This window comes from Andrographis paniculata, unplaced genomic scaffold (genome assembly GCF_009805555.1).
Source record: "Andrographis paniculata isolate CXL003 unplaced genomic scaffold, ASM980555v1 Contig65END, whole genome shotgun sequence".
Taxonomy (NCBI): domain Eukaryota; kingdom Viridiplantae; phylum Streptophyta; class Magnoliopsida; order Lamiales; family Acanthaceae; genus Andrographis; species Andrographis paniculata.
Window position 1 is genome coordinate 2,811,029 of NW_026137601.1, and position 27,224 is coordinate 2,838,252.

Genomic DNA, 27,224 nt, shown 5'->3' on the forward strand with positions numbered 1-27,224 from the left:
GTATTTTTGTCATTTTTCTTTAATTTGTACTATATTTTGATATAATAATTAATATTTAAAGATCAACCTGAAGTACACGAGAAATTTAGTTTTGGACGGAAGGAATAATATATTTAGTGTGCAATTAGTTTGTTTATATTGAAGTGTTTTGGTAAGATAATTGTTTGATATTATTTGTTTATACATAAAATGACAATTAATGATATTATATGTTATTTTTGTAATATTCAATTTTGTTTTTTTGCTTAAAGTTTTTGAAAACTTTTGTTATAAGTAAAATGCGCATTTATATTATATTAATATAATTTATATATTGTTTGTCTCTCATATATTTGTATTATATCAATATAATTTATGTGCTAATTTCTAAATTTGTATTTACTATTTTTCGGGTGCGTTTATCTTTTGGGTCCGCGTCTTAGAGCCGGAAAAATTATATGAGGGTGTGTTTGTTTGGGGGTTTGGATTTTGAGTTGGGATTTGAATAGTAAAAATTTTGAATTTGAATAGTTGTATGATGTGATATAAATAGGGTTTGATGTGATGTTTTGAATGTAAAATTGATTTTTAGTATAATATAAAAAATGAAAAATAGGTGTTTGATTTGATGTTTTTGGGGGGAAAAAATTGGATGAATAGTGAAAATCTACCAAAATCCTTCAAACAAACACACCCTGTGAATTAATGAATAAGAAAAAGCTTTAGATATATTGAAGGTTTGGATATTGGTGGCATCATCTATATTATAGTATTATATACTCCACATCCGTCATATAACAAAATATTCATTTTTTCATTTTAGTCCATCCAATGACAAAGTATTTATTTATTTTTTTTAATAATTGTACTATCTATTTAACATTACAAATACCTTTACAACTTATAATATGTTATACAAATGTCATTACATTTATATCACACACGAACTAATAATGTTATTTTAGTCATTTCTACTATATTTCAATACTAATATTTTTAAAACTACGTGAAAAAACAAATAAATATTTACTTATAGGACGGAGGGAGTATTTAAGATCAGTTTCTAATTCTTGCATTTTCAGATTTTTTTTATTATTTGATTTTTTTTTTTCTGTTTTATAGTTTTTTATCACTATTTTTATATGATAGCAGGGCATTTATACTGTTAGTGGATATAAACAATTTTTTTTTTCTTTTTAAATTATAAAGTCTATTTTAAATCTATTTGTTTAGAGAGTGTATTCAATTAGAATTTTGTTGAACTTTTAAAATTTGTGAGGTATCTATTAATTTTATGGATTTTGATGAAAAATGATGAAAAATTTATATAGTATACAATCTCTCCAAATAAGTAGAAATTTTGATGAATTTTTAAAATTATTATTATTAGTTGTTGTATATGGGATAAATAATAAGATAAATATTTATTAATTTTATTATAATTTTTAATAAAAATAATTAAAACTAAAATATATTAGTGAATTATTATTATTTTTTTTGAAAATAATATATATTTTATATTATAAATATAATATTTAAAAAATATTATTATCATGATAAATATTATATATTACTGTCATTTTTTTTTTCAATTATTGAATACAATATATTTTGTCGTTCCGATGTCGCTCTCACTTTTCAATTAAAGAATGCACTATATTATCATATGGGTGTGTGGAATAGATATTTATGTACTCCCTCCGTCCCGGTGCAAAATTGTCATTTACTTTTTGCACGTAAATTTTTTAATATTAGTACTATAATGAATTTTAGTAAAAATGACGAAAATACATCTATTAGTATTGAGTAATATATAAGTAATGACATTTGTGTAATATAGTGTAAGTTGGGATGATATTTATTATGTTATGTAAATTAGGAAATAGTAATCTTGTTTTGAGACAGACGAAAATAAAAAATGACAACCTTTCATTGAGACGGAGGGAGTATATTTTTTCATTGAACCGTTAGTTTATATTTATTTATTTTAATATTTTTTAAAAAAATCATAAATTATGTATTTTATTTTATTTATATACATATTTACTTTTTTTATGTAAAAAAATTATATAAATAATAATAATAATAACTAATAAAAATTTTAAAAATAATTTAATATATTGATTGTGAATATAATACTAATTATAATTACAATTTTTAATATAATAATACTACCTTCGTCTGGCTCTGAGGTTTTTTTGCGTGTTGATATTTGAATATTAATTATTATATCAAAATGTAGTATAAATTAAAAAAAATTACAAAAATATTTTTATTAGTGTTTTATAATACTAATAAAAGGACATTTGTACAAAAAAATATACAAATATAAAAATATTTTTAATATTAAATACAATCCAATAACGGACGAAGGAGTACAATATAGTAGTGTTATAGACATATAGTAATATATATTATAATATTTTTACATTATTAATAAATATATACCATTATCTAGTTATTAATTTTATTTTATAAAAATATAATAAGTTTATTTATAAATATATAATACTTATAAAATTTGTGTTTATATAATTATATATATTAATAAAAAAAATTATTCTCCAATCATACATAATCCACGGGTGTGTGACACATTGGGGCAGAAGGGGTTGTGTGTGTGGCGCTGGGAGTTTAAGAAATTATTGTGTTAGTTAGTTAATTAATTTGATTAATGAATGTAATAAAGTATTATATTAAATATTTTTTATTTAATCAAATATTAAATTAAAAATTTAAAAATATCTTTTATTTTAATTTTTAAATATTAAATTTTTTATTTACTGATATTATTTAGAAATAATAATAATAATAATTGTATTTATTGTAAATCAATGCATGCATTTAGATAAAATAAAATAAAATTTAATAACTTAAATGTAATTTATACAATAAAAAATGTAATAGAAAAAAGGGAAAGGATAGGGTGCTGAATACAAAATTATATAAACAATACAAAATTATTTTCGAATTTGGTTGTTGTTAGAGATAGTTCGTTATGATATACTAAATTTAATACCACATTGCATATGTACGGTACAAAATTTTTGGTATGATATATTACCTTACTGTACAAATATTTTGGTATATCGAATTTACGAAACATGCATACTTGTAAAAAAAAAATACCGAAAAAATTTCAAAATTTTGATACAATATGACTTTTTTTGTATGATAACAATATACAATAAAATATTTTCAATATATATACATAATTAAAAAAAATTGATATTTTTGTATATATTGATTATTTGATACAATATCGATATTTTTTTAATAAATTAAAAAATTTGGTACGGCATACAATATATTTCGATATTTTCGATATATTATCTTAAACCATCTCTAACTGAATTGTATACATGGTATTAGAATATAACATTTTATGTCAAATACCAAAATTTAAAATTAATTTATAATTTTGCATTATAAATAAATTCTATTTTTTATTATTTTTTTAACAAAAAAAAAATCAATATCAAATTTTATTTTTAATTAATTTTTTCAGCCATAAATTTTCAAATCAAACATCAAATTTTTATTATATATTACATTAAAATTTAAATTTAAAACTAAATGAATATTTACTTATATAATATTAAATATTTATTTTATTTTTATTATTTAAAATTTTAATCTAACTTCTAAATTTACAATTAACAAATAATAAAACTAAAGATATTAGTAAATTAATAAAATATAGTTAAATTTATTTAATTAGAAGTATTAGTTATTAATTATTACTATATCAGGAGAATGAACTAATTTATAGAAGGACTAAAAAAAAATGTACTAATTTGGTGGGAGAAAAGAAGTATATATATATACACATATATACATTATATGATATATATCGTATTTGAGTGAGGATTCCATACCATCTCCATACTCCCTGCTTATTAGATAATTTGTTTTTTCAACTTAAATACACAAAATTTTAAGTATTATATAATTAGTGAATAATTAAAAAATATATTAATAAAAATAATTTTAAATTAAAATTAAATAACTTAACTAATTTAATTAAAATAAAATAAAAATATATAAATTATAAAATTTAAAATATGCATATAATTATATATTTTTTTTAAAAAAATAACAAATGAAGTTGGACGGGGAGGCGGATAAAAATGGGGCCCGATATCGTCCCAATGCAACATAAAATCTAAGGGCATCTATACTTTGTTTGGGGGATTGGATTTTATTTCCACTTTTCATCTCATTTTTTTCTCCAAAAAACATCAAATCAAACGTCTATTTTCATTTTTTATATTATACTAAAAATCAATTTTATATTCAAAAATCACATCAACATTTATTGTCACATCATACAACTATTCAAATTCAAAATTATTACTATTCAAATTCCAACTCAAAATCCAAACCCCCAAACAAACACACCCTAACCCTAAGTGAATCCAATCCTTGGTGATCATCCATCTATCTATCTATCTATCTATCTATCTTCAACATCAACAAAAACAAACTAGCAACAACATGCACCAAATCATAAAATAAAATGTCATATATGTACATAATATATCCACATTTTTTTTCTGAAGAAACCATGACAAGAACACACATCTAAGGAAACAGAGAGAGCCGGAGACATACCACCGATACCGCAAGTGCTCCGTCGTCGCATTCGGTTCGCTTCCTTCCATCGAGCGGATCTGCAAAAACCCATCTGAAAAACATCAACAACTAGTCAAAGAAACTCACATATTCTACTTGCACTGTAAAGCCAAACGCTGAAACACTAACCCGTCCAGCCCAAACGCCGTGCTTCTTTCGAATTCCTGCTCTGCCTCGGCGCCAAGACAGCATTAGTTCTGTATCGACACAGGAACTTATGATCTATCGAAAAACCGTGCAAGAATGGCTTCTTTTATCGCGTTTTGTTTTCCCCAGGCCCTCTTCGAGTATGCAACTCACACTATCATCGTTTCGATGATTCCCTTTCACATCATCTGTTTCGACAGAACCCACGAGCAATGCGTGGGTAGAAGCATCCGGGACCCTACCCATTTCCAGTATTTTATCCAGCACGCGCCTTGCCTCCGTTTCGAATCCCTCGTTCCAGAGACTACGGATAAGTAAATTATACACCACCGGATCTAAAAATTCTGATTCAAGAGCAATCTTATCCATCGAACGCAAAATCGAATGCACACGAGAATTCTTGGCCAGACATGATAATAAACGAGCTAATGCTTCCGCATCCGGCATGACCCCTACGCTCAGCATCAAGTTGAATACCGAAACACAGCTTCCTGCTTGATTTGTTGCGCTCATGTATCGAATAACAATGCTGTAAGTTTCTGAATCGAAAACACAGCCGCATACGATCATTTTTGCAAGAATTGCCGAGATATGACCTTCCCAACCTACTTTCGATAAGCTTCTCAAAATACTATTGTACACATAGCCTAAAGGAAACGTACCGCAGCAATACGCCAATGGTAATAACCCAACTGCTTTGTAAACGTCTCCACCTGCACAGATTTTTCCGATCAAAAAGTTAAATGAGCTCGATCGAAGAGCACAACCTTTGCTTGCCATGTAGCGAAACACATTGGCTGCCTCTCGAACATTTCCCGTCTCACAAAGACATTCCACAAGTTCAGCGTACGTGACAGAATCCAAAACCCAATCTTTCGATTTAATAGAGGCAAACAAGTCCAAACCATTCGAAAACTTCCCTGCTTTGCAGTTGCCAAGAATAAGTGATGAGTATGTATCCGAGTTCGGATGGAAAGAAGAAATAACCATTCTACAAAGCCACTCCAACGCCTCGTCAATCATCGATTTCTTACAAAGGAATCCGATGAGAATATTCCACGACGTAGCATCAAGAGCACCACTTTCTAACATTTTATCGAACATACCTTTCGGGAAAATGCCATTCTTACAATAAGATCCAAGAATCATATTATGCAAGTAAGGATCAAAGATGCCATTCTCTACCAAAATGTCCTCAGCTTCAGCCAATTTATTCAACTTACACAACCCATCGATTATATCCACATAAACACGGCTCTCCGGCATAACCCCTTTACCTCTCATCTCTTCCAAAAGCTTAATCGCATCATCCAACCGAAGAAACTCACACAAACACCTTATCACAGCACTATAAGTCGCACAATCCGGATCAACATTCGAAGCTCTCATCATTCCAAACAATCTCAAACCAACATCAAGATTCTTCATTCCACAAAAAATAGGCACAACACACACATAGAACTTCGCATCAGCCTCACATCCGGATCGAAACATCTCCTCCAACACGGCAACCGATTCTCCCACATGATCGGCGTAAGCAAGACCTCTTACAACAATCTCAAAAGTCCTCACATTTGGCTCACACCCTTTCCTCCCCATTCTCCTGTACTGATCCATGGCTGTGTCCACTCTCCCGGATTCGAACAACCCCTCCAACAAGTAATTCAGAGTATCGACATTCGGTGCAATCCCCGCTTTCACCATTTCTTTATAAACAAACACCACATCCTTGAAATCACTCTTCTCCTCCATAAGAACACGCATCAATGAATTAAAAGTTTCGATACTTAGATGATGACTGCAACCATTTGAATTCATCGCATAAACAACCCTTAAAGCTTCACTAAACCTACGATCACCAACAAATGAATCAATCAATGACAATAAAGACTTTTCGAAACCACAGCATCTCACCCTCACCATTTCATTGCAAAACCTCTCCATCTCCGACAGATTTCCGGCCAGGCCCAGCTTCAAAATCAGCATCCGATACGTCTCCGCCGTCGGCCGGAACTGCTTCTGACGGGAGGCCCATTTGAATAGCTTTATGGAGGAATTCAAATCGGGGGTTCCCTCCAGCACCGATATTAAGGTAGCTGAGCAAAGCTTGTTGTTCTTCAATCTCTGAATCTTCGCTTCCAAATCGGGGGAATTCGAAGGAATACAATTGTCGGATTCTGAGGTGGGGTGGAGGTAATTAATTGCGCAGGAAATTGAAGAAAGATTGGCTTTCAGAGAAACCCAATTGGGGATTCTCCTGGACACTATTGAAGATGAAAGTTTCACAGCCATTGGAAGCGCCGGGAATTCATCTCCGAGGTCAATATATATAGACGAACAAATTAACAGAGACTCTCAGACGATCGAAAAATAATTAGGGTTCCCATTGAATCAAATTTAGGGCATAATAATAATAGTAGTTTTCGGAGGATTAGGGCATGTTCTTATAGAATTCGGCTTGGAATACAGAGAACGGAGAGTGTAGGAAAAGGACACGAGATTGATCGAAGCAAATACTGTATCCAATGAATGGAGGACGATCTTGATCATCCATCAATTTAAACTTACAGCGGCGAACTGAGAACTTATGATCTCACAAGAGGCACCTGCAACATAGATAGGATAAGAGAGAAATAGCCAAAAAAAATAAAATTCCCTAGGTAGAATTTACTGAATACTATTATTATTATTATTATTATTATCCATGTTTTAGAATTTGTTTTTTTTTTTTTTTTTTTGCCCAAAAATACCATATTTCTACTCTACAGATTTTCGTTATTATTATTTTTTTTTTACAAAATATTTTATCATATATTATATTAATATCAAATTTAAATTAAATTTTTTTTTAAATCAGTAAAAAAGAAACATACCCTTAATTTTATAAAATGTAAGTTGAATGAAGGATGTCGCGTAAAAGGAGAAGAAGAGAGAGGAGAGTGGGTAGACGGCTAGGGTTCGGGAGAAGAGGCAAAAGCACAAAGTTATTACACCAGTTGCCTGCACTATTTTTTTTATAAAAAACTATAAATATATATATATTTAATTTTTTTATTTTAAAATAAAAAAATGCAACAATTTTTTTAAATCTTTAAATATATTTATTTTACTTATATCTAACTTATCATTATATTTAACTTATCAATAATAAAATTGTTCTCTAAGTATAAAAGAAAAATAATATATTTATACTTTCAAGAGGCATTAAATACCATTAAATAGTTCAAATTCGTACAAATTACAAATTATATACTGTGGAAGCATTTAAACGCGAAACTTAAAATATAATAAATTTGAAGCAATTTCATAAAATTACATATAAATTTTTGCTTTTATTTTTTACTTTTTCAAGTCGAGCACTTCCTAAAAAGTTGCTCATTCTTAACTTCAAAATTCTATGACATCCAGTGCTTTGGACTGCTATAGGTTGTGCCAAAGACTTGTCGAAGTTGACATGTCAAAGTCAAACACAACCTTTGCAGTTCTCGTCGTAAGTTAAAACAAGAAACTCCCATCATAGGCGGATTCAGATATTGGAGTGTTCTTTCTTATTAACCACCCTCTTGACAATATCTCGTGGATAAATAGAACTGGAATTAGTAGTTGCCAGTTCTATTTATACTACAAAAAGATTTAATACCAACAACTAGGCAAACTGATATCAGCATAAACCAAATAGCACAACAAACAGAATTTCGACATTTAGTTTTGCATAAACAAAAAACAGAACTAACATAAACGGTTCTTCTTATCACAAGCAGCATCACAAGAGGTCTCAGCATATATTTACACAGTTTTAACAAGCAGGAGACGGTGATGACGATAAACATGATAATATGAAGGCAACAAAAATACTGCGACAGAATGAAACCAGATTTTGATATTAAAGTTTATACCTTGCACTTGATCTGCTGTAATCAATGCCATCTCACCTCAGTTTGTTTCAGGGTGGCAATGCAGGTTGTATCAAGAAGGCTGCAAGGAGGAATAGTACTTTGATCTTCATGTCTAGCAACTGATTGTTCCAAACGTAATCGACTCAGATAAAAACTCGGTGTTAAAAGTTGATTTGGGTTGCAATGTCTTCTAGAAACTATACTGCTTCATTGCCATGCCATACTAAGTTCTTTGATCTCCCAATCAAAAAATTTTAGTTCCATCCTGTCTCAATCTCTGTCTCCCCCGTTCCTGAATCTTTCGTAATCATATCTTAATCCAGTGCCAAATCTAGCAGAATTCTGTTCATTATCGAACCTCAAGTCAAATTTTCAGTCCAGCACAACTTCCGGCTCTCCAAGCACCAAGCCAAAACCAGCAAGTAAAGGTTTGTAACAGCAAAATTATCTCCCAGCTTTAGTTAACAATAGGATCTTACGGAATCAGATGAACCCTTGTACGTTCAACAACATACTCGTTTGAAATTTTATGCGTTGCTGCTGTATCAGAATTTCAATATTGATATTCCACAATGTACCTGGAAGGAACATCTGATGATTTATACCACAGAGTGCCCACAAAGGTTGCTGATGCTGTAGAGAAGCCACATTGATGAGCAGATAAAATAAAGCAGTCTTGATGTTCTCTGACCTCCAATATATCTCTTGTTGGGAGTGCTTCGGCGTTATCCCAAAAAAAACACTAAAGAAGAATATAAACCTACTACTTTTCTATCATCCACGGCTGCTTCATCTGCAGCCAAGTGAAAGGGAAGAAAGGGCTGCCACATATAACACATTGTTCACTGAAATTTACTCGCATGACACACGGCAAAGCATTGCATCCTTGACCCCCTCTCCCCTCCCATAACAAAATGCTTTGTGAGCTTAGGTAGCAGCGGCCAACCCCATGTCAGGGTTGATCTCTGCAACCATAATTTTAATGGGTTTCCATCCAGTCTGATAATTACATACTATCCATTTTTTAATGGTAATTACCATATGCAAGATCTGGAGTATTTCACCCAAAGAGATCTCTTTTAAGCACATCTGTTTCAATACTGTAGCTGCCTCGTACCTAAAACAAAAAATAAAAATATTGAGAAATGTAAAGGTTTGTATGGAAGAAATTATACAGCAGAAATAGACAGCCAAAATGAAAGATGAAAACACAACAGGACAACACACCTGCATTGAGCATTCAGCAATGAAGCTCGTCCTTCAGAGGATGAAAGAAATTTGAGAATTTCATCCCATATTGATTTTGCATAGTGCTTCTCATTACCGGCGATTGGATTGACACATTGCCATAGTTTCTCATTTTTTCCAACAAACATCTGCAGAGTACCTAACTGCTGTTTTACTACCAGCTGCTGCTCAACAGCAGATGCCAAAGCTTTCTTAACATCGGTATTACGATGTCTAGGATCTCCATATCTAATGCAATCGGTGATATTAGCCTCAGTTGGCACAATCTTCTCTTTCTTAAGGGTGTTTAGAGCAAGAATAATAACCCCTATAAGACCTTGTACATATTCAGAAGGTTTAAGGCATCCAGGTGCTCCCCAAACACTATTATCTGGCGGGACAGCAGCTTCCAGTGCAGAAGAAAATGACAGTGTACTTTCTAGCATAACTTGGGATGACAGACTGGTCTGTATGTCTTGATTAAAAGGTTTGCTTTGTGTGTTATAAGCCTCATGTGGACATTCAAAGCCAAAGGGAACTGAAGATTCACTAGAAGCTGGTCTTCTCTCCCACCCACCTTGTAATGGTTGGGAAGCAGGAGGATGCCATTCATTTCTAGAGTACTCGGAGATATTTAATTTGCCAAAATCAGTTAAATAAGTTGAAGAAGCGCCAGAGCCCAAGTTCTGTGAATCTGGCCTGTTAGGCATTGCAATAGGAGGACGCCAAAGCGGAGCAGTACTTGATGAGTTAACAGGCAGCATTGCAGGTTCAACAGTGACTCCATTTCCCCCTGCTGCTGATGGATGAAAATGATTTTGATGAGATCCATGAGAATTGGAACTGTTATTCCAAGAAGAATCAGAAGAATTGGGAACAAAAGAGGATCCTGGCCCGCTAGTTGCAAACTTAGGGTTGTAAGTACCATTGTTGAACGGTTTAGACTGTCCAAAGGCCAGTTTCCGGGGGTTGACATTGTTATAATCTTCTTCAGATCCACCCATGGTATTTGAGCTTCTTGGCATACTAGGTTGTTGGGTGAAGTTTCTACGATGCAGTTTCCCTTTATATTTTGGGTCAACTCCTCTCGCCATATTTGAAAATTTCTGATTTCCAAGATGTAAGCTTTGATGATACGACTCCATGGGTTGGGTTGCCTGAATGGATTCCGCACCTAATGGCTCAGTGCCTGCTGCAAATCTATAACCGTTGTTTAGAATTTGGGAAGAATCGACATTTTTAACTGGTGGTCCTCCAGCCACTAAACTTGTCCAGAGCCAAACACTCTTTGCAGCAGCAAGAAGTGGGGCAGAAGCTTTATGTGGTTGTGCTAGAAGAATATTATAGCGGCGCATGCGAAGCTGGTGAAGAGCATTTGAGAAATCTCGATCTCCGGAAATTAACAAATAATTTGCAGGAGCTGGATTGTCAACTGCCCAAAATAACATATCCACCAGAATTTTCTTGTCACTCGCATCCTTGGCACCTAAGCATGGAGAAAAACTGTAAGATCAAATTGAATCCAAATAAATTCACAAATTAACATGTGATATTTCACGAAAACACTTCCAAAAGCAAATAGGCCATCAATAACTACTCGACAAGAAAGGCTACGTCACATATTAGTTGCAATTTTCTATTATTTGAAATAGATGCTCAAAAAATTCCAACAAACCGCTAGCGACAAACTCACACTTTCAACCATAATTTGGGATTCAATATGCATTACTATTTCAAGTTCCGGATTCCTCATAGCATGTGAAAATTGGATAAAGTTGTTGTTACAAATGCAAATATAGAAATCTGCAGTGGCTTGGCTCCAACTTGATACCAACTTCCAAAAAGCCTCTATCAATGTCATGGAAATACGAATTTACTTACACGAAATTGAAACTCATCATCAATTTTTTACTATCTATAGAATTATTGCTAAGGAGCAAAACAAAACATGAATTGCATAAAAGTACTGCTCATAACACAATAAAAACACCATGTTTAACAAATCCATCTTCCCCTACACTAGCATAGCAACAAAAAGTACACAGAAGTCCACCAACAATAAATTAATCAAAATAAAGGCTACACATAAACATAAATCGCAGTTAGAAACCACTCAATCCCACTGTTAACACTCACCAGAACAACCCAAATATCAAAAAATAATCAACAGCACAATAAGCACAAAACTACTACAAATCTCAAAGTCACCTGCAGGGACGTGATTAAGCGCGATTCCAGTGCTATTAAGAGCCTGCTGAACGGAGGAGGAGATCCTGGTGGTGTCGCCGTAGGCAGAGACGGAGACGGGCCCACAGTAGTTCAACTTGACTAAGGCGGAGCTAATATTCTGCGCGATAGTGTGGGGATCGCACGCTTTCGGCACGTGACAGTTCTCGATATCCCACCAGACCGAGATCTTGGCCTTCACGTACTGCTCCTCCGCCACATCCGCCGCTTGTTGCGTCTGCGACTGCGCTCCGCCTCCGCCCATCCCCGCCACCGAAACGATTACAGTTTTACGAAAAGATAATCCACAAAAACAAGAAGGCTCCGATTAACCAAGAACTATCAATCAGTGCGATGAAGTGACGGAGAATCTTAGGGGCAGACGGTGGGAGGCGGCATTGGAGTAGGCGAATTTGGATTTGGTGGTGGTTGAGGAACGGAATTATTGAATAGGGTATGGAAGGGAAGGAAGAGTGAGAGAGAAAATATAGAGAGAGAAAGGAAAGGGATTTTGGCAATTATTTCTGCGTCGATGAGTCTTCGCTGCCCAGTGAGTAACTGAGGGATAATATATATATATATATTAATTATTATAGATCATATCGACTGTGCATAATTGGAAATTTGGGAGAGAAAATCAAATAGTAAGGGTCCGTTTACATAACTTTTTTTTAATGATTTTAAACAATTTATTTTTTAAATATATCTCTCGATACAGAAAGTATACGTATTTCTATTTTGGATCTCCAATTACAAAGTAATTATTTTATTAAATACTTTATTTTTCCATAAATACCCTATATTTTATATCACATCATTACTTTTATACCAAAAAAGTAAAGGCAAAAATGTCATTTTACTACTTTTACCTGCCCATTGTAATTAAAATACTATTATTCCTTATTCTTGGCTCAAAAGTAATCGTAAACTTTTAGTTTGGACCGAGGGAGTATTACATTAAATATTATTTATTTTTTTGGTAAAACATTAATTAAATCTTATTTTTTATTTTTATATTTTTCAAATCTCTAAATATTTTCAAAAATATCGTGTTTAAAAAGTTTTGGTTAGGTTTGGTGTTAAAATAAAATTTATCAAAATTTTCATATTTAAAAAATCGTCAAAATTTTTTTTTGTTCCATAAACTATGTAACTAACCTTCGATCGTCCTTATTTAACAGTGTTTGATTTATCCATGCTTAAACCGCGAGTAGATTTTAGAATTTTTATTTCTAAACCGGAAAAATTACGAATATAATTTTTTTTTCTTATATTTAGTTAAATAAATGAATATATTTGTAATTTTAGAAATTTAAAAATTGGGATAAAAATCTATTTGTAGTTTGATGAGTTAGACGCATCAGCAATAAATTTGACACAATTTTTATATTACACGTGAAATTATAGTTGAATTATATACAATTTTATTTTAAAATAATATTCGATGAAATATTTTGTCAATTAATTAAATAAGATAATAAAAGAAAGAAGTGTATATTTTTATTTGAGTGATAAAATTTTAAAAAAATCTAATACTATATATTTATTAAAAAATTAATTATTTTGTATTTTAAAAATATTATAGAATATACTACTATAAGACAATTTTTTAAAAGAATTATACTTCGTCAGTTTATTGCCATTTTTAATTTTTGTCCGTTTCATAATAAAGTTGCATAACAAATATTTTTAAAACTTAAATTATATTACACAAATATCATTACTTTTATATTACACAATATTAATAGGAATATTTTTGTCTTTTTTACTACAATCAAATATAATATTAATATTAAAAAATTTATTTGAAAAAGTAAACAGTAACTTTTAGGGACGGAGGGAGTATTACATTATATATGGAACCAAAAAAATATATTTTTTTAAAAATACATTTATTTTTGGTAAAAAAATTCAAATAATAAAATTTAAAAATTCTTGGTAAAATATTTTAAAATATTTGAATTCAATATATATATCAATATTGAAATAAACATCATCTTGTTTAAAATTGAAAAAAAATCAACAAATTTATTTTTAGGATATTAAAATTAATATATTTTAAATTTTCTAAATAAAATCAGATAGTACTCCCTCAATCCTAGGTAATTAAAAAATATATTAGTAAAATTAATTATCATATAGTAAAAATAATTATAAATTAAAATAACTAAATAATTTAATTAAGATTAAAAAATTTTAAATTTTAAAATATGATTAAAATATATAATCAATTTTTTTTTTAAAAAAAAGAACAAATTAAGTAGAACAGACAAAATAAAAGATAAGAATAAATTACGTAGGACGGAAAAGAAAATAATAAATATCCTCTTTGAATAAAAATTGAAAGATAATCAAATCTTAAATATACTTGTTTTTTTGTTTGGGGAGTTTTATTTTTGAATTTGATTTTAAATAAAAATAATTACTTAATGTGATATAAAATATATATTAGTGTAATATTTTAAATATACAAATAAATATTTCATATGATACTTTTAAAAGAAAAAAAAAATTGAAAATAGTAAAAGCACAACCCAAACCATTATAAATAAAAATTTGAATAGAAAGATTATTAATATTAATTTTTATCAAATAAAGAATGCAAAAAAAAAAATAAATGTTCCATAAATTATTTTTACAAATATCATATTCAAACAATTATTTTAAAAAAAAATAAAATAAAACACTTTAGAATAAAAAAATTGTGCAGAAAGGCCGGCCAGCTGATTGAATGTAGCCATAAAAAAATACATATGAATTTGCACAAATAAATTATTAAATATTCTTTTATATATAAATCACATTGCCGAGTAATACAAGTTGAAAAAATACGAAACGATCTAATATTGTAACAAATGCAAATTTAATAATGGGTTATACAATAATGAAATGCAACCAATTTATGTATACTTAAAAAGCAATGATATTAAATACTACTCCGTCATGCAAATGTGTGCTCATTTGACTGAATATGAATTTTAATAAAAGTGACTAATAATTGTTAATTTTTCATTTTATAGTAAAAAACAGTACAAAAAAAAAAATTCTTACTTAAAAAAAATAGAATATTTTTCGATAACTAACCTAAAAATGAAAATGAGCATAGATTTAAATGACGGAGGAAGTACAACCTAGTGCTGTCTAGTGTAAATCACGTATCAGTATATTATGAAAGCTTAAATTCACAAAATAAAGCCATGAGTAATATTTTGTTGCCAAAGGAATTATCATTCTAAACTACATCATTAATGTTTGACATTATTAATCGAACAATAACTTTAAAAATAAAAAATAAAAAAATATCACAATAAATTTGTACTATTTTCAAAACATTTTAAAACTCTAAAATTCCAAAAACCCTATATGTAAATGGAAGTTTACATAACAATGTAAAGAGAGCCATTTTATAAAGCACCAAAAAAAATAAAATTTGATTGCTATACATGGTTCTAAGCAAGAAGCCCGCATGAGTTCGATTCGAACTAACTGCAAGATACCCTACTAAACAGCTTGAGAAATGAATCAAAATGATTAGGCCCAAATCACCTTTGAGATGTCATTGTTGTCCACAACTCATCGACAAACTTGGTCAGATTGAGGGTAGTGTCACCTTGCCTCACCTACATTGCACGCACAAACATAATATGTGAAGCAGCATATATTTGATATGCAAAATATGCTGATGTCGAAAAGAGAGAGAAGAAGAAGAAGAAAAAGGGTGTTTTGCAGTGAAATCATGCGAAATTCTAAAGATATGAACAGCACAAAATGTGTTGCACTCAAAATTACGCATATGAAAGAGAGCAACAACAAAACACTTGGAAAACATGTTGCCCTTCGATTTAGGAAACTTTTGTATTATGCATGATGTTAGATGAATCCATGTATGCTTGTTTGTAGGAAACTTCAGGACTAAAATGGTCTGGAATTCCTCAATCCACTGTGAACAATAACATGTAGAGTCCGAGATTCATGGCCCCGAAGGCACAATGATCATCACAACATAACATGGAATCACACGTGGAGTTTTGAGACTCCCAGCCTCAAAATGCACAAAACATCATACATACACCAACCCTAGGCACAAAGCCTCGAGACCAATATATATCATAGCATCCGTTATTCACTGCCTGAGATACTGAATCTCGAAGGCAACAAACATCATACCACAAGCCATTCACCATCCTGAGGTGGATAGCCACAATGTGGGAAACATCATGATAGTAAAGCTATTATTGTTTCCGTGCAAAACCATAATTTTTAAATTTTATATAAAAAAATAGCACCTCCGCCCCAGAGATAAAAGTTGTGTTAATAAGCATGCATTACAAACCCCAATCGTTGAATACATATTAAAAATACATTTACTATTGTCATGCATAAGTATAACCTCCCATCAGATGACACATATTAAAGTAAGTGTGTAAACACATGTTACGGCAATTACAAAAATTGTAGGTTTTTTTCCTTCAAAAAAATAAAATAAAAATATGGATTCATTAGAAATATAGCAGGATGTAAAACCATACAATTCCACACAAATAAGAAGGTACAAATGCATTATATATCTATGTAACAGAAGTGAAATATTTAGTTAGCATCTTCAAATTGCATTCAAATCATTTACATGAGTGAATCTACTTACCTGGAAAGCTAGAAAATGGGTTTTAAATCATTTGACCTCGAGCTTGAGTCCACATCTCATTTACAGTGCAATTCTATTCCTATAAAGATAATATCATTTTGTAGGCATATAAAATACAAATATTCATTCTGAAACATTCATTCATTTGAAATCCACACAACATAGTTAGCACACACATAAAATAGCTCTAGAGTTGTTACACAAACCAACCCGTTCGTAAACTTGACTTAATTCGACTCGGTTTAAACTTGTTCGCGAATGTAAACTTGTCTAGTTAAACAACATAAATACTCATTTTGTTACTAACAAGTTCAAGCTTTGTTCTCAAATGTTCGTTATATATTGTATATATATGAAATTATTAAGTTTGAATTAATAAAATAAAATATCATATATATCCAAACGAGCTTAATCGAACCGAACACGAATATGTGCTCGAACAATAAAATGGTTTAGCAAATCGAACACAAACAATACAAACGCGTTCAAATGCTTAACGAACAAACAACAGTTTCGTAAATGTTAATTTATACCAAACCACTCGCTTCAGCCCTAGTTACTTATGTGATTCAATTTCATGCACATAAATGCAAACTTCGCTTCATAAGCATATATGATGCAAAAATCATTTGCGAATACATCCATTCATTAAAAAAAGTAAAAATCACAACATGCAAATCCATGCACTTGCAAAATATAATAAAAACACACATACTATATAGGCTTAACTGAAATCCATAATGTGAATGTAAATGTATAGACGTAGGACATGAGTTCAAGTCACCTATATGATCACAACTCTTTGTGCTTGCGCTCAAGTAGGTTTACAGGCATATCAAATACTAGAATCCCTAAAATGAGAAAAAGAAAAAATAAAATTCATTTGAAACATAGAAACATGTAGACCCGGTCCCACACAATCACATAACAAAATAGGCATGTATCTACTATAGATCTATGTAAACTTACATATAGCTTAGAATCTCTATCTCGGAATGTGAATTTGAATCATTTGGTCTTGTGCTTAGGTCCAAGTCACCTACATAGTTCAATTCCACCTACATTGATCATTTCACTTTGTGGGCATTATGCTAATAATAATTTTAAAAGATACATTAATTCAAAACATCGGATCATGCAACCCATGCAATTGTGCAGAAACAAACATGCATGCAAATACTATAGAATCCAAAGAAAGATAGTATAGAGATGAAGTCATTCTAACATCTAAGCGAGAAGTTTAAGTGCAAAAAAAGACTTGCTTGTATCGAACATGGAATTACCCTCACTAACAGCCACATTCCCTGCCTGGATCATTGTGGACACGTTCCTCGGTGCAGTATTCTGTTGTTCCTTTGCTTGATCACAATTTTTCATCACATGGCCCGTCTTGCGGCAATTGTAGCATAGTCTCTTTCGATGTGAGACGGATCTACTAGAGTGGGACTCCTGACAAAATTCACCACCAATCTTCTCATGTTGGGATGCAGTATTCTGTTGTCCCTTTGCTAGATCACAATTTTTCATTGCATGGCCCTCTTTGCCGTAGTTGAAGCATAGTCTATTTTCATGTGGGGATGTACCGGAGTGAGTCTCCTGACAAGGTTCGCTATCAATCTTCTCATGCTGGGATGCAGTAATTTGCAGTTCCTTTGCTTGATCACAATTTTTCAACGCTTGGCCCTCCTTGCCGGAGTTAAAGTATAGTCTCTTTTCATGTGGGGATATACCGAAGTGTGTCTCCTGACAATGTTCGCTACCATTCTTCTTATGCTGGGATGCAGTATTATGTTGTTCCTTTACTTGATCACAATTTTTCATCAAATGGCCTTCCTTGCCACAGTTGAAGCATAGTCTCCTTTCATGTGGGGATGTACCTGAGTGGGTCTCATGACAAGGTTCGCTACCATTATTCTCATGCTGGGATGCAGTATTCTGTTGTTCCTTTGCTTGATCACAAGTTTTCATCACATGGTCTTCCTTGCCACAGTTGAAGCATAGTCTCTTTTCATGTGAGGATGTACCGGAGTGGGTCTCCTGACAAGGTTCACTACCAATCTTCTCATGTTGGGATGCAATATTATGTTCTTCGTTTGTTTGATCACAATTTTTTATCACATGGCCCTCCTTGGCGCAGTTGTAGCATAGTCTCTTTTCATGTGGAGATGTACCCGAGGGGGTCTCCTGACTAAGTTCATTTGTGGTGAGCTGAACCTTTAGAAAATTGGCTTTCTTCTTCATTTTTTTCTTCTTTATTTTTTTCACTGGAAGAAGTAGGCATTTCTTTGAGGAGCCGCACAATTGAGAGCTTTTTGCCTATTCAAAACCCTGTTAACAGCACCCACGTGAAGGTTTGCTTGAATGTTATCCAGTGGCTGAGGGTTCAACGGGTATTCATAGACATTGTTTACAGTTTGGGAAGACTCAACACTTGTAATAGGTGGCCCTCCAGCTGATAGACTTTTCCAAAGCCATATGATTCTTGCAGCAGCAACAAGTGATTGAGAAGCTTGCTCTGGCTGAGCTAGAAGAATATTGTACCGACGCATGCGCAACTGGTGAAGAGCATTAGAGAAATCACGGTCTCCAGAAATCAACAAATAAGTGGCAGGTGCAGGATTACCAACTGCCCACAACAACATATCCACCAGAATTTTCTTGTCGCTTGCATTTTTTGCATCTGATCATCAAATATCTCATTATAAAAATTGCATCCAACAGAATAAATAACAATAAAAGAACACTTCATGAAACCACACTTTCAGGAGAAAAGTTATAATTAATAACTCACTCGAAAATTACCGGTATACCAGATATTGGCTACACACATTCTCACAAAGATGTTAACAACAAGCTTGCACCTACGTCATTGATTGTAAACAGCTAGATCTGATTAAATATAGGAATGGACAGACAAATATATATAATAAATATTGCCCTAAAAGACTATGAAGATAAACTAACAATCAATAAATTCTGTTTTAACCAACTTTCCGAAAAAACCAACTTGTCCAAATAGTACTCAGGGACAAAAGCTTACACCAACCATCAAATGCAATCCTTGTAAAAAAATTACAATCAATCAATCAATTATATCCATTCAAGGGAACATACACAGTGTAAGCACATCATCTTACAGAAATATAAGCAGTGATTTTATAAGCATCATCTTATGACATATCAAGAGAATGAAAAATAATATGCAGCCACTTTCCTGGAATCACAGGCAATCACCGTTGTATGACAACAACAATTTTTATTGCACAAACACAAAGGCGATGACATAATACAACATTGAGTTTAATACAACAATATTCTCAATGCACAAAGCACAAAAACAAACATCGGCTAAGTGCCGAAAGTGTACAGAACTCCCCGAAACATTAGTTCATTCAAAGAAAATACAGAAAATCCATTTAATCATACAGTTAGAAACCAAAAAATTAGCCAAACCACATAATTCAAGAGAGAGTAATATCGAAGTTAGCAATTGCCAGAATTAACAAACTAACTAGTCAAGGGGCACAGTATAATCAGTTAAAAAGGAAACATCACAATCCTACAAATTTTACAACAGCTCTCTACTAGAAACTCACCTGCCGGGACGTGATTCAGTGCGATTCCGGTGCTATTAAGCGCCTGCTGAACCACCGGCGAGAGACTAGCGGTGTCTCCGTAAGCAGAGATAGAGAGTGGCCCGCGGTAATTCAAATTGTATAGAGCGGAGCTAATACTCTGGGCAATGGTGTGGGGATTAACTTTTTGGGGGGCGGGCAGTTCTCAATGTCTCACCAGACCGATATCTTCTTTTTCCCGTACTGCTCCTCCGCCGCATCCACCGCCGCTCCCGGCTGAGCTCCTGCCCCGCTCTCCTCCATGGCCATATTAGAATTTATAAGCTGCTGCAACTGAGACTGTACTCCTCTAATCACCTCGCAGTTAATCAGTTGCTGCTGCGTCATCCCATTCATCCCTTGCTGCTGCAACGGAAACTGAGGCCATCCGCCGCCCACCACAACCGGACTACGATTTCCAAATTGGTCCACGCCGCTGTCGCTGCCGCTCAGAACTGGCGGCTGCCGCTGAGATAGACACAAACCTCCGCCCATCACCACGCCCGGGTAAAAACTCCTCGGTTGCGGCACATAAGGCCAAGCCCCACCTCCGCTCATGATCCCGCCAGGAGAAAAACTCGCCGGATGCTGCGCGTAACCACCTCCGCCGGTTATCCTGCCCGGAGTCCAATGCGCATCATCCTCGTCTAGATCGTCATTCTCCAAAATCGACAACCGACGATGGCTTCGCGCATATTAGTTTGCAACACTGTTCGCAAATCGAAGTAAATATCAAAATTTGATTCAATTAACTAAACAAAGAAGATGAAATCGGGATTTAGCGCACAGAAGAAGTTGCAAAAAATATGAATTCAATCTGGTTAAAGAATCTAGGGTTTGTACGGTCTTCGCGATATCCTACCAATTCCATGGCGCGCCGAAATAAAAAATGAAAATCTTATTTATAGCTTTCACCATCAACAGAGCCGTTGGATGGCCCATGTGGCCCAATACTCAATTTATTAAGCTCAGCCCAAAAATAAAACAACAAAAATATTAGAGAATATTTTAGTTGAAAAGAAATTTGGTTTGAATTTAGTATTAAAATAATATTTCGATGAAAAGTTTTTAAAGAAAAAAAAATATTTTTTTTTTCAAAAATGGATAAATGAAAGAGTAAAAAACTGTAAATTTTTGGGTAAAGAAACACTACCAGTATTATATTTTCAAGAAACATTTATTATTATTATTATTGCATTACCCATTCAATTGATTGAGACAACCCTAAAACATTCGGGCCCATTTCCTCTGTAGGCCCAAATATTATAGGCCCATCACAAAAGCTTTTAGATTTGCCGCGCCATTGTCATCCGAGCCTACTTCCGAAGCTATCATTTTTCGTATCACTTGAGGCTCGGATTCTCCGAACCTCAAGTTCCGCCTTTTGTCTTATCTAGCGTGATTCCCGTCTCATTCGTTTCGGCAATCTCCAGCGTCCGTCGTCAAATCGACGGCAATCGGATCATCGCTAAATTGTGAAGAGTTAGGGCATGCGCCACTGCCATGTATTCCAATTTAACTGTACTATGCATTGTTAAATCACATCATAGTTATTATTGTACGTATATCACATCACTATTGTTATATCATATTTATTATTGTACTATTTATTTACATACTTTTAAATATTATTATTATTATTATTATTATTATTAGTATTATTTATTTCATATAATTTAAACTATAAATACCCTATGTTGGTAAAAACTCAACACTATACTTCACTTCAAAAAATATTTGTAACAAACAACTTTATTACAAAAAAAATGTCAAATTCATCTCAAACAATTTCGAGTTCAGACTCCAATGAGAATGATGTGATTTCTTTTAATTTGTGGATGCAATTTCAGCGTATTCAAGATGTTATCACTAACCACGAAGAGAAAATCAATCACACCGAAGAATATACATTGAGAGAAATCGTAAAGAAGGTCACAATCATTTGTTCAACTATTATTTTTCTGAAAATTCTGTCTATACAGATTTTCAATTTCGTCGTAGATTTCAAATGAGGAGGCATGTCTTTATGCGCATTGTAGATCGTCTAACAATAGAAAATGAGTTCTTCCAACAACGTCGAGATGCAACGGGAAGACTTGATTTATCGCCATTACAAAAATGCACGGCTGCTTTGCGTGTGTTGGCTTTTGGTGTAGCTGCTGATGTTGTAGATGACTATATCCGTATTGGAGAGAGTACAACAAGAACGTGTGTAAAAAAGTTTGTTGAATGAGTCATTTCAATATTTGGTGAGGAATATTTAAGAAGGCCAAATGCAACAGACCTACAACAATTGTTGTATGTTGCAGAATAACGTGGTTTTCCAAGAATGATGGGAAGTATTGATTGTATGCACTGGGAATGGAAAAATTGTCCAGCTGATTGGAAAGACCAATTTTCACGTGGAGATTATGGCAAACCAACCATCGTATTAGAAGCTGTGGCATCGTATGATCTATGGATTTGACATTCCTTTTTCGGAGCACCATGTACATGGAATGATATTAATGTACTTATTAATCTCCGATTTTTAATGACTTGTTGAATGGTAGAAGTTCAGAAGTAAGTTTTATTGTCAATAATTACCAATATAATATGAGGTATTATCTTACGGATGGAATATATCCTCCATGGGCGACATCTATCCAATCTATTCGTCTGCCTCAAGGACCTAAGATGTAATTATTTGCACAACGTCAAGAAGCTGCTCGAAAAGATGTAGAACGTGCTTTCGGTATTTTGCAAGCTCGATTCGCTATTATTCGACGTCCGTCACTCATTTGGGATATTGATTTGATTGGTAAGATAATGAAAACATGTATAATTTTGCATAATATGATAGTTGAAGATGAAAAAGATACATATCTACATCATTATGATGTATTCCAATTCGAACAAGTGGATATCGAGAATTTAAGCTGTTCAAGTCAGAGTCAGACATATTCTGCAGATAGGCATGCTGGAATGATTGAGTTTCTAAGAAATAGAATGTGACTTCGACACAGAGGAGCACATCAACAACTCAAAGCAGATTTGATTGAAAACATATGACAAAAATTTAGTTCGATGAATAATTAAATTATTTGTTCTTATTTTAATTTTAAATATTTATATTGTAATTGCAATGTAATATAATATAATGTAATTTTTTCTTCAAAAATTTAATTATTATTTTTATATTTTATTTTTTTAATTAATCAATAATAATTAGAACAATAAAAATATAAATTTGATATTAAAATTAAAATTTAAAAATAAATTAAAATTAAATTTAATTAAATAATAAATAATATAACTTTTTTTTCATAATTTTTTAATAATTTAAAATATTGATAAATAATAATATAATATAATATAGTATAATAATTAAATAAATAATTAATACTATAAATTATAATTATAATTAAAAATATATATATATATATAATATAAAAATAAAACTTTATTAGAAAACTAGGAAAAATATTTTATTGTGAATATAAAATAGAAAAGAATATTTGAGCTGAAGTGAAAGTGAGCGAGGATGTGACGTTAGAAGAAAAAGTAGTGGTAATACCAAATGCATTTGCATTTGCGGGTATCTCCGTGCGGATGTTGTTACAGCTCGATCATCGTTGATGGAGAGAGAAGAAGATGACTTCGTTGTTGATTTTCCACTGTCAGTTTCACTAGTATCTCTGATGCGCAGGCGGATGTGAGCTGGTCGATGAGAAACGGTTGAAGTTCCATCTGGAATTGGTGCTGGAATCTGCAGAAGCCTTTTGAAAGCTGGATGCAACAATTGTGCGACTGTGATCGATTGCCTCGTGGTTGAGTAGCGATGCTGCTTTCTTATTCAACGAGATTTATCACGAGGATAAATAATTTATTTCTTCAATATTTTTCGATTCAAGTTTCTCGAGTATTAAATGCTGCCAGCAACGTGTTCACATGGAGATGGATGGATAGGGGGGATTGCAGGGGTGGGCGGGGTTGGCGTTCATTAAATGCAAAGTGAGAATCAAAATAAATACAAGCAGCGGAAATGGTAATTCCTCTTACGATTTCTAGGCGCCGAGTTATGGTAACCAATTCTTCACTTCATTTTATAGGCCTTGAATTAGTGAGGAATTTGGTAGGTTTGACCGGCGATGATTTCCGAAAAAGAGGCTGCTAATTCTTCTTCGTCGTCGTCGGCGGCGGCTGCGCGGGAGGTTGATCCTTTGCTGAAGGATCTGACGGAGAAGAAGCAGACCTTTCGCCGGAGCGTGGTGTCGCTAGCGGCGGAGCTCAAGGAGGCGCGCAGCCGCCTCGCTTCTCAAGAGCTGGCATTCGCCAAAGAAACACGAAGTAAACAGGCATGGAACTCAGTTCATAGTTTGCGTGCTTATCATCCAATTTTTATTTACTGTATCAGATGATTAATCCTTAGTTGGGAACATAGATACAGATTTGTTTGGCTCATGTTTCAATTCTACAGGAAGTTGAAACAAAAGCAAAGAACATGGAGAAGGAGATAGATAGGTTGGAGAAGAGCATAAAGGAGAGAAATTCTCAGCTGCAGGCTTCAACATCTGCTGCTGAAACGGTACTGCAGTTTTTCCCCCTTTTCTTCTTTTCATCCTTTAGCTTTATGAACTTACTTTATCACTTTTTGTTCTCATTTGTTCTGGTTTTTATGGAGGCCACAATTTGCTTTCTTGATATGCTTTTGGCCTTTCTTTGTCTGTTGTGTTTGTGAATTTGGGACTTGAATTCAACTTTGTCATAGTATTGTATTTTAAAAGGATATAGAAACTTGTCTACTGTAAATTATCCTGCAGTTGACCAAGATGAGTCTGAAGCATTTATGCATATGAATATTGGCTACTTGTCCTAGTGAATATACCATTTTCGACATTGAAATTTTGGATTCTTTATTTGATAATGGATAGTAGAAGCTTTCAAACTTTTGCCTCTTTAGACTTTCTGTTCCATAGGTCGAAAATCCCCAGTAAGAGTCAAACTTCTGCATAGGTCGAATGTCTTGAGCATACCTGCTTTTGTGCTTGGGAAAATTTTGGCTTTTTTGGTTGATCTTTCCGGAAAGCGAATAGCATGAGGTTCGAAATTAGAGGGATCCCGTTGGTTATCATCTTCATGGCTTTATTGTTTCTTTATGGAGAGAGGGAGGGAACTCCTTATCATAGTGACATACCGAGATTTTCTCAGCTTCGTCATCTTAAGATCTTCCATGATAAATTGCTGCAGTATGTAAAGGAATTGGATGATCTAAGACTGCAGCTTTCAGCAGCACAAGCGACTGCAGAGGCGAGCGCTCGTGCTGCACAATCTGCAGAGCAGCGGCGTTCTGCGCTGGCGAAGGAGTTGGAAGAAAAGAATTGGTCTCTGAAAGAGCAAGAGGGTCGTGTAAATAAACTGGCAGAGCAATTAGAACTACTACAGAAGGATCTCCATGCCAGGGAAGTTTCCAATATGCAGTTGAGAGAAGAAGTCAAAAGAATCGAGTATGAAATCATGCAGTCAGTTGCAAGGGCCGGGGAAGATATAGATGGCGAGCTTCGCAAGATTCTAGATGAGTCGTCCCTGAAACATATCGAAAAGCTAAGCAAGCTTTTCTCACTAAAGGATGAGGAAATTGATAGACTCAGAGATGAAATAAAGATTATGTCTTCCCATTGGAAGCTCAAAGCTAAAGAGCTCGAATCTCAGGTTTGTCTCTCCATCCATTGCTCGCCTCGCCCTTTATTGATTTAACTATCTGCAACAATTACATTATTTCTTGCGTAGCTAGAGAAGCATCGTAGGGCGGATCAGGAGTTGAGAAAGAAAGTTGTGAAATTAGAATTCTATCTTCAAGAAGCTCGAGCTCAAACTCGCAAGCTGCAACGAGTAATCCTGATTTTCACTACCCTTTACATCCAACAAATAGGCTCAAAGAACAAATTCACACACAAGCTTATTATAATCACATTTGTCGATCTTTTCTGGTCTTGCAGACGGGAGAAAGAAAAGATAAAGCATTAAAGGAGCTAAAGGATCAATTAGCAGCCAAAAAACAGGCTGCAAATAGTGACAAGAAACAGAATTTCTGGGATACATCAGGCTTCAAGATTGCGATCTCAATGTCGATGCTGATCATGGTAATGTTCTCAAAACGGTAATATATATCCAACCTTTCTGTCTTGTACATTTTGATCCAACGGCTTACGGTTAGTGTAGACATTGAGTAGTAGTAGTTGAGTAGCTGGGGTACCCCCCCCCACCTCCCTGTTTCTTCTTGGTAGTAATTAGATACATAATTGTAGGGTCACTTTCAATGTTGAATCTCCCTCAATTATATAAAAGGAAGAGGTCGGCATTGAAGGGCCATAACTGAAAATGAAAGTATGGGTATTGCCATATTCATACTTCCATTTGAATAATAATTCTTTCATTAATTTATATGTGATATGCATGTAAATGATGTCTATTCTACATTTATGAACATTAAAATTATGCATATATTTTGTGACATAGCATTTTAAATTTGTTATAAATGAAAGTAGACTGTTATGTTATCCAAAGGATGCACGAGCTTCGGTTAAAGTATTGATTGAGAATTTATCAGCATTATATTGATGGCTCCAATCAACACGTAGAAATATATTAAAAGAACATATGTAATATAATAGAGATAGGATATATTGTATAAAGTATTAATATGTGTTGGGAGTACTATTTTATATGTGTATCGAAAATTTATATATAATGTATTGTTTAATATAGTATATTATTTTGTTATTACTTATCAACATCCTAACTAAACCTGTCAAAACGGGTTAGTGGAGCGGATTGACCCACAACCCACTCTAACTCGAAAATAAGGGGTTGTTT

At 33.1% G+C, this 27,224-nt stretch overlaps 3 protein-coding genes and 1 pseudogene across 8 annotated transcripts; 1 reads left to right on the forward strand and 3 right to left on the reverse strand.

Moving 5' to 3' along the window:
* Positions 1-4,466: 4,466 nt before the first annotated feature.
* Positions 4,467-8,805, reverse strand: LOC127262619 (pentatricopeptide repeat-containing protein At1g63330-like). 4 transcript variants are annotated; one of them, XM_051291390.1, is made up of 4 exons: positions 8,658-8,805; positions 5,424-7,367; positions 4,744-5,300; positions 4,467-4,652 (listed from the first exon to the last, which is right to left on the reverse strand). In XM_051291390.1, exons 2-3 carry the CDS (start codon positions 7,051-7,053, stop codon positions 4,837-4,839), a joined length of 2,094 nt encoding a protein of 697 aa, XP_051147347.1. In that variant the 5' UTR covers positions 7,054-7,367; positions 8,658-8,805; the 3' UTR covers positions 4,467-4,652; positions 4,744-4,836. The 4 variants fall into 4 exon arrangements, with proteins under 4 accessions (XP_051147347.1, XP_051147345.1, XP_051147346.1 ...); XM_051291388.1 differs by having other exon boundaries at positions 4,744-7,367; XM_051291389.1 differs by having other exon boundaries at positions 4,467-4,666; positions 4,744-7,367.
* Positions 8,806-8,820: 15 nt separating this feature from the next.
* Positions 8,821-18,076, reverse strand: LOC127262621 (uncharacterized). Of its 2 annotated transcripts, none has more exons than XM_051291393.1 (5): positions 18,039-18,076; positions 15,657-15,730; positions 12,093-12,668; positions 9,885-11,370; positions 8,821-9,774 (listed from the first exon to the last, which is right to left on the reverse strand). In XM_051291393.1, exons 3-5 carry the CDS (start codon positions 12,373-12,375, stop codon positions 9,585-9,587), a joined length of 1,959 nt encoding a protein of 652 aa, XP_051147350.1. In that variant the 5' UTR covers positions 12,376-12,668; positions 15,657-15,730; positions 18,039-18,076; the 3' UTR covers positions 8,821-9,584. The 2 variants fall into 2 exon arrangements, with proteins under 2 accessions (XP_051147350.1, XP_051147349.1); XM_051291392.1 differs by lacking the exon at positions 18,039-18,076 and adding an exon at positions 16,756-16,792.
* A 931-nt stretch (positions 18,077-19,007) lies between these two features.
* Positions 19,008-24,098, reverse strand: LOC127262370 (uncharacterized; annotated as a pseudogene).
* LOC127262604 (nuclear envelope-associated protein 2-like) lies at positions 23,902-26,850 on the forward strand. 2 transcript variants are annotated; one of them, XM_051291364.1, is made up of 7 exons: positions 23,902-24,178; positions 24,263-24,396; positions 24,488-24,706; positions 24,829-24,936; positions 25,599-26,060; positions 26,139-26,240; positions 26,348-26,850. In XM_051291364.1, the coding sequence occupies exons 3-7, from the start codon at positions 24,500-24,502 to the stop codon at positions 26,510-26,512; spliced, it is 1,044 nt and encodes a 347-aa protein (XP_051147321.1). In that variant the 5' UTR covers positions 23,902-24,178; positions 24,263-24,396; positions 24,488-24,499; the 3' UTR covers positions 26,513-26,850. The 2 variants fall into 2 exon arrangements, with proteins under 2 accessions (XP_051147321.1, XP_051147319.1); XM_051291362.1 differs by having other exon boundaries at positions 23,902-24,396.
* Positions 26,851-27,224: the final 374 nt, after the last annotated feature.

What these genes read in the sequence shown, in the direction of transcription:
- LOC127262619 (XM_051291388.1), bottom strand. Translation starts at nt 7,053, where the DNA reads ATGGCTGTGAAACTTTCATCTTCAATAGTGTCCAGGAGAATCCCCAAT.
- LOC127262621 (XM_051291393.1), bottom strand. Translation starts at nt 12,375, where the DNA reads ATGGGCGGAGGCGGAGCGCAGTCGCAGACGCAACAAGCGGCGGATGTG. An exon ending in GCTTAATCACGTCCCTGCAG is followed by an intron (nt 11,371 to 12,092) that starts GTGACTTTGAGA and finishes CTCCATGCTTAG; the next exon opens with GTGCCAAGGATGCGAGTGAC. An exon ending in TTGCTGAATGCTCAATGCAG is followed by an intron (nt 9,775 to 9,884) that starts GTGTGTTGTCCT and finishes TTTTTGTTTTAG; the next exon opens with GTACGAGGCAGCTACAGTAT.
- LOC127262604 (XM_051291362.1), top strand. Translation starts at nt 24,500, where the DNA reads ATGATTTCCGAAAAAGAGGCTGCTAATTCTTCTTCGTCGTCGTCGGCG. An exon ending in AAGAAACACGAAGTAAACAG is followed by an intron (nt 24,707 to 24,828) that starts GCATGGAACTCA and finishes TCAATTCTACAG; the next exon opens with GAAGTTGAAACAAAAGCAAA. An exon ending in CAACATCTGCTGCTGAAACG is followed by an intron (nt 24,937 to 25,598) that starts GTACTGCAGTTT and finishes AAATTGCTGCAG; the next exon opens with TATGTAAAGGAATTGGATGA.